We start from the raw sequence: 7,598 nt of genomic DNA on the forward strand, positions 1-7,598 counted from the left end.
ATATGGCTTTCCCAACTACACTTGTCAAGCAACTAATGCAGACTGTCCTAGAAGGAGAGGGAAGGAAAGCTCTCCACCATGGGAGAAGATGGATTGGAAACATAATTTACACCATAAGAGAACTGTGTTCTCAAGTCACTTGAACTTTCTGGACCTCAGTTACCTTTAAAACAGGTAAAAATGAATGGTCGTCATGAAGAATGAGGGGCAAAACAAGATTTCTCAAGCTTATTGAGTCACAAATTCCAGTTTTCTATTACAAAGTTGAGACGATGTAAAGACAAATTTGTGCAAATAAGCACAGTAAATAGCTAATAGACACGTGTAGTTTGAATGCAGTTATTAATATCTGTAGATCATTAGAGTTAATAGCCAATACAAAGATTATCTGAAGAATTCGTTATTAACAACAGTGGCAAAAAATAAGCATCTGCATTACTGATACAGGCTGGCACTATCAGGATGCCACTGCCTAGAAATCCGACTGCCTGCCTCAGGACAACCTCGTAGATATTAGTCGGTAATGTTACTTGGTAGTTGTTTGCTGCAAAAAGAAGGATAAGAAAAAAGGAAAGAGGTGAGAGAGGGAGGGAGGAAGGGAGGATATTTAATTTACGTGCCATATACAAAAAAATAAATGCTCTTTTTTTAATGACAAGGATTATATTTTGTACTTCCGCTACAATTTTATCCACTGTGATTTAGTAACATTTGCCTTTGTAAACACAAAAAATCTCCTGGATATACTATTCTTCTTTATCATTTTATTTTATAAGGTCCAGTATGGGAATAGGCCTATTAACACGTAAATACAAGGGGTCAAGGTCTTCCATGTCAGGAAATCCATGGTACCTGCTAGAACTCTGGCAGTATCACTTCTAGCTACAGTGCCAGAATCTGGTGGTGATTTAAGGATTCCTTTTCCCTGTTCTATCTCTGAAAAGATAATGAAGACAACAAAAATAGGGCAGGAAGTGGTTATGATAGCAAAGCTGGGCTAGGTACTTTCCTTGGCTTTGATAGACAATATCACTGGACTCCTGTAGTATCGAGCTTCATGAAAGAAACTAACACTACAAAGCAGAGTAGTCTTAATTATTTTTAGACTGACATTTCAAAAATGGTTAAGAAGCTATCTATTCTGTCTGTTCCATCTATTCAGATGTCTCCTGAAAACATGTACTGTGACCTTTAATTGTCTTTAACAATCATAGTTTTTACTTACCAATTAATATTAAAAAAGTAAGAGAGGTATAAATTCTTATCCTACAGAATTTTGTATTCTAAATCATGTCCATTGTATAAGAAAAGTAAAAGTAAAATATCCATGAGGAATATGGCAGAGGGAATGCAGTTAGCATTAATATGATGGCTAGGTGGAGGGCCAGGGGAAGGAAGGAGCAATTGGGAGGATCATTTATGAACTACATAGATGTCTAACCAATGTACTGTATACTTGAAACTAATTTAAATAAATAAATTTAAAATAAAAAAAAGTAAAATATCCATTTTCAGTACCATTATTCAGGACCAGGTCCCTTCTAGTTAGAGAAACAAACAATTTTTTCAAACATCTTTATGACTTAAGGCTTCAATAACAACTCACGAGTAGGCGAAAATTTGCTATTTATTTAATCTTAGAAGAACACTGAAGGGAAAGGAGGGGAACGTCAGCAGTGTGGATGTAGGCAGAACTCCTTTACATAGCTGGCCACATGTGGCTTTAACAGCTTCAGGGGAAACCGGCCGGGGTTAAGGTTACGTATTTCTGTTCAGTAAGGGTATCCATGGTGGTAACCCTCGTGATGATGGTAGTCATCCTGGTAACCCTCTGGGTATCCTCGGTGGTAACTATGGTAACCATAGCCTGCATACTCATCCTCCGGGCAGCGCATCCCCAGTGACTGCTGAATGGCCATTTCCTGTCTCCGAAGTTGCATCGAGTCAATTAAATCATACACAATCACCATGGACCACATTGGGGAAGGATACCAGGATTTTACATTTCCATCTTTTCCAACTAGAAGCATGGAGAAGTACTCTGGGCTCACTTGAAAATAGTTACGTATATCTTTCACCAAATGAGCTGGTACGTCTTCTCGCTCAACAACAGAGCTCCCTAGAATAGATTTAGAAAGAAATGTTAGTGGATTAAAAAGTCAGCAATCAGGAAGACATCAAAGTGAGAAGAAATCACTGTGAGAATGAGGAGAGGACTCATGAGTCTATTATCTTTAGCTCAAAATCCAATTTTAAAAGTTTGCTGGGTTTTTTTTTTACTAGAAATTAAATGTCCCTGCATTTCTGCAATATTATTAGTGTCAAATTTGAGGGACATGATATCTCTTTTATAGGAATGTTACAAAATATAAAACCAGTCCTTTAATTTAATTCTGACAAGATCAATTTATTTAAAATTTTTCACTAAAAAAGATTATATATTTTTTATATTTCTACATTTATTTCCAATTAGCTTAGCTAATTCTTTGCAATACAGTTTTCCTTTCGATGCTTTTTTTTATTATTTTAACAACAAATTGCTTTTTTCATTGTCAGAAGTGAAAAAATAGCAATTATGTAAGCTCTGGATAAATGTATTTAAATTATTATGATTAGTGAAAAGAAGAAAGGGGGAAGAGGAAAGGAGCCGAAACTGTCTGGCATTGTGCCCAAATTTTATACATGTTATGTAGATAAATGTAAAGAGATTGATCTTGGAAGGAAGGACTGAATTTGCCTTCTGAAACCTTTAGTCACTAGTCATTTTCTTTCAGCATCTTGGAGCCTTTTAGCATATGTCCTCATCTGTTGACAGAGAATCAATAAGATATAATCTATAGGCCTTATAATACCATTGTGAGAATTAAATGAGATAACAGATGAAAACGCTTTGTAAACCATAAAGCCTTATGCAAACAAAAAGTATTAGTTAAGAAAGTGGATATTTTTACTGTCATTTACGAATGATTTTATGTTAAAAACAATCTTAGTGCTTGTACTCCACTTCCACTTCCTCTAAACACATACTGTGTGTGTACGCACACACACATACATCTGTGTGTGCGCAGGAGGTAAGGAGGATTCAGTGAACTTTTCACCTAAGAAGTCCACCCATTGCTTTCATATAGTCTAATATAATTTAACAGAATAGTAGATCATACTGTTATAAAATAACACTATACCGTTAATCGGGAACAGTTCTAACACTCCCCCAACTTCCTCTCCAACGCCTAAGAGCTTCAGAATTGTTATGTGGCGCAGACCTGGGAGAAAAAAGAAAGCCATAGAATTAGGGGAGAGGATTCTAAGCCATCTTTTACTTGCAAAGACCAGTGTCTGACAATCGAAAATCTCTTAAGTTTAAAAAGAATATAGAACATAACCTAATTAGACAGAATAATCCATTTTCAAAATTTTCCATAAGAAAATACTTAAATACTTTTCAAACCCTGAAGAAGATCAATTGCAGATTTGGGGGGAGGTTTTTTTTTTTCTTTTTGGTAGACTGAAATAGAAAAATTTGCTTTTAAACTGTGATTCTCACTCAAATGACAAAAAAATGAAGTCATCAAAACATTTAAATATCTCAGATCATCTAAACGGATCAGTGTTTTGAAAAAAAGGCACATAAGCTAACATAGACAACTTTCAAAGAAAAGACTACAGACTCCGTCCATTGTAATTGGTAATTCTGGCTTCCTCAAACAAAGTTTGTCAGCTTAAAGGGCAGGTTCTGAATCTTAGAGGATTCAGAGGAGTAACACTTAGGCAAGCACAGTTAGTTTCCTTCCCACTGTCAGCTAAAGTTTCAGGAAAGGAGAGAGGTCATGCCTTGGTAGCTCCTTGGAATTCTTTTGAAGATGAAGGGCACATGAAGGGATTCAGGCTGATAAGGGGGCTGTCAATTCATCCTATCAAGTTTTCATGTTTTAGACAAAACCCCAGCCTAGATAAGGTATTAACTTGAAACCAATAACATGAATATTGATGGTATTTATTGCCCAGGGGAGAAATTGAAAGCCACCATGGGAGGGCTCTCTTAAGGAATAGCTTAACGCAAAAATGCTATTCAAAAAAAATTTTTTTTAATTGTGTTCTTTACTCTTCTCTCAGAGAAGTGAAACATTCTGTTCTACATGTGTTGAGTCATGTTTTCAAAAGGAAAGATCATGAATTTAATTATTCCTGGAAAACATGACTTGTCCACATTTCCTGTATGCTGTGAATAAAAGAGTTAGCTTACACTAATATGACTTAAGCTCTGTGTGCAGAGATTAAAAACACCACCTAATAGCTGCTGCAAAAACATCTTTAGAAAATTGACAAGTCATGATTTTATTTATATTCTTATTGTGAAGAGTCATTAACTGCTCTAAGCACTTCTGTCTTACCTAGCACCAGTGGTGGCTATAAATAATTTAAAAAATGTTTAAGAATAGTGCCTCAGTCAAATCTTATATATTAAATTATTAACCTTAATAATGAGTATAAATAAAAATTCATAAATCTTTTAATTGTTCTTGCTGTTATAAGCCTGACCTTGTTTTCTGCCTCCTTTTGAGTTATTTCACATCTTAAAACTGAGATGTGTTTATAATTTATAGATATTGGTACATAGCAAGAACCCAGGTTCTGTTAACAACTCCCTCTCCCCCCATTATAAATCAAGCACTAACTAACTAACTAACAAATGATTCTTTTATAACTAACAAATGATTCTTCTTCCTAATACAAGTATCAAAATAATGCTGATTCATCTATGTTCAATAATAAATTTTTAAATCTGTGACCCCTGCTTCTGTCCCCTCACCCACCCATGACTCTCGAAAATTCTTCCTCTGCAGAGGTATATCTTAAATGAGACTTCAGTTGTGAATTCCAGTTTTGAAATTGTCATTATTTTTGTGGTCATCATTAAACTTAGTAATAAGTTCTATGTACTATGTATTTTCCTTTCTATATATTCCTATTCAAAATAGCATTAGCTCTATCAGGCTGCTAGGCTAATAATGTTTGGTAAAGAAAGCATACATTGGTTTTCAAAACATTAGGCAATTCACTACCAAAAAAAACATAGTAAACTGTTTATCTGCTTGTCTTAAAAATAAGGTTCTGTTTAACAGTTCTTGGTGCCCAGTTATAGATCAAAACCCTTTTTAAGGGAATACAATATAGTATAGTGCACTTCAATTAATATATTAATTCCCAAAGCCATTCCTGTTATACAAAAGACATTTAATTTGTGGAGAAGTACCCCATGTTGGTACTTAAGAATTACCTAACTAAATCATGATATCTGAGTTTTATGATCTTGAGACAAGTATAAAAAAGAAAAAAAACAAGAAGACAAATAATGCAGATCACTGAAAGCAAAGCAGCAGGTATTTTCAAACACTTCAATGAGAACCTGAGAGGAGAGAATACTGAGGGGAAAAAAGAACGCAGTTGACTAAGGCTTCAGTCTGGAAGCAACTTTATGCTCAGTACAATTGAGTAAGTGTCTGGGAGTCTACAGTTTGGACTGAGGAATATTCAGATGATCTAAGCTTCTGTGTTCCATTTTAGAACCGACCAGGAAGAGGGGGGTGAGGCAAAGCAGTGATGACGAGGCTTCCCACTCACCAAAATTGCATGCCTGCCCACTGAGGGCCGAGAGCTGCTGTGAATAGGCCCAATCTTCATCACTCGGAGCAGAGATCACCAGCAGCCGCCTCCTCCATCGGAACCTTGAAAAAAGAAAGGCGGCCACAATTACTGCTTTAAACAACCGAGGCTAGTGTGAAAAAGCAGGGTAACTTTGGCTGTTGGTTGTTTCTTGTGCCCAGAATAGAAAACACTGACCCTTAGAAATGTTTCATAGCTCTTCAAAGCCATTAAACCACAATTCCACATTTCTTGCACTTTTTCTATTGTAACTCCACAGTCAGCTTACTGTGGCATTTGCATGATGTGTCTGGCCGCTATGCCGGATGAGGTCACTTAGGAAGAGACAAAGCTCTCAGATGCAATGAAGACTAGCCAAAATTGTATATTATATTGTAGCAATGGAAATAGGGAATCTAAAGGGAACTAAAGAAAATTCAAGTTCTAGTAGAGTTCCCTAGGATTTGGAGGGGGGTTAAGAAATGAATATATGAATAGGAAACAGAATAGGAAAAAGGAACAAAATTTTAAGTAGGTGATAGTAACAGGGTGAAGGAAAGTGGGAAAATGGCTCAAAGGGTCAAGGAGTGTTCCTGAAAAAACAAAGCTCTTATTTACCTTCCTCAGTAGCCAATGATTCTTCCAAAGGCAAATGCAAGTTCTAAAATGTACCCTATTATCATTAGCAAGAACCAACACTTATAGAGGACCCCTATGAAGTAGACGGGGGCTAAGCCTAGAGCCTAGGATTTTAGACTATATAGTAAACTTGTTTCTACTTTTATAGCTCCAACAGAGTAGGGTAGTAGAAAGAGCTTCTGTCTTGTAGCTGAGAAACCTGAGTTCATGTTTCATCGCTGCTACCCATTGGGTTCTTTGAGCAAGTCCTTTAATTCATCTAAGTCTGTTTTTCCTTATCTCTGGAATCGAAAATAGCATTTACATCAAGTGGCGTTATAAATATTAAGCTAAAGGCTCATCAATTTAATCCATGTGAGGACATGGATACAACTCGTGTTTTAATCTGAAGATTTCTAGATGTAGAATCTGGTCCATTAACAGACCTTGGACATTGTCTATCACGATGCCATATGATAACTGATTGAATCCTTATGCTTGTATATCATTTTATAGCTCACTCTCATCTATCTACACAGTGCGTTTCTCATTAGAACTCAGTGAGTGAATGGCTTATTGTCTCCATTTTACAGATGCCAAAAATGAGGCTTAGAGGAGTGAAGTAACTTGCCTAACAAGTAAATCTAAGAGTTGGTAACAAAATACAGATTTCTCTGACTCCCGGGCCGGTGGTTTCCCTAGTCTACCACCTCAGTGACCCTGATGCTTGGCCGGTGTTATCAGGGTTCCTAAAAGGGTCTGAGGGAGAGAGGGTATGCAAGCCAAGAGGAAACTGTATCGAGTTGTCTCAAATTCCGTCTTCATCCGAGAAGGGGTTTTGCTTTCGCCTTCAGTGTAGGCAACTGTGGGGTATTAGTGCACTCGGTGAGCTGGAAGCCTGATGATTTTATTCATGGCTTCTCTCCCTGTGCCCCTTCCAGCCTCAGAGTGAATATGAGAGTTTTCAACCCAAAGAAATGGCCTCTTGGGGGAATAGTGGTTTGGGTGAATGAGAGAAAATGATAGCCTGATGAAATACAACCTCTGAATGGATGCCTGTAGCAAGGCTCGCCAAGAATTGCTTGCTGTGACATTACATTTGCTTCCTCTGCTTGTTTTTCTTCAAAGGGAAAGAAAAACTAAAATCTCCACTGAGGTTAGGGAGATGAATGTATTTGGCACGGAGGAGGAGACAGGAGCATCTGAGACTGTCCGAGGTTTCCTGGGAAAGGGAACAGTGATTGCTGTCGGATTGCAAACATGGTCTCCTGTACTTTCCCTGCTTCCTTAGGAGACATGCCAGACCAGCACTGCCCTGCCCGCCGCCCCCGCCCCCC

At 37.3% G+C, this 7,598-nt stretch overlaps 1 protein-coding gene across 1 annotated transcript in view; it reads right to left on the reverse strand.

The window, feature by feature from the left end:
* Window positions 1–1,609: 1,609 nt before the first annotated feature.
* The window catches only part of CCDC80 (coiled-coil domain containing 80), a 33,673-nt gene continuing 27,684 nt past the window's right edge, over window positions 1,610–7,598 (reverse strand). The window contains exons 6-8 of the mRNA XM_006905462.3: window positions 5,623–5,726; window positions 3,183–3,263; window positions 1,610–2,119 (exon numbers count right to left, since the gene is read on the reverse strand). Of these exons, the coding sequence (XP_006905524.1) occupies window positions 1,773–2,119; window positions 3,183–3,263; window positions 5,623–5,726 (532 nt within the window). The 3' untranslated portion in view covers window positions 1,610–1,772. The remainder of the gene's footprint in view (window positions 2,120–3,182; window positions 3,264–5,622; window positions 5,727–7,598) is intronic.

The sequence above is a fragment of the Pteropus alecto genome, unplaced genomic scaffold (genome assembly GCF_000325575.1).
Source record: "Pteropus alecto unplaced genomic scaffold, ASM32557v1 scaffold270, whole genome shotgun sequence".
Classification (NCBI taxonomy): domain Eukaryota; kingdom Metazoa; phylum Chordata; class Mammalia; order Chiroptera; family Pteropodidae; genus Pteropus; species Pteropus alecto.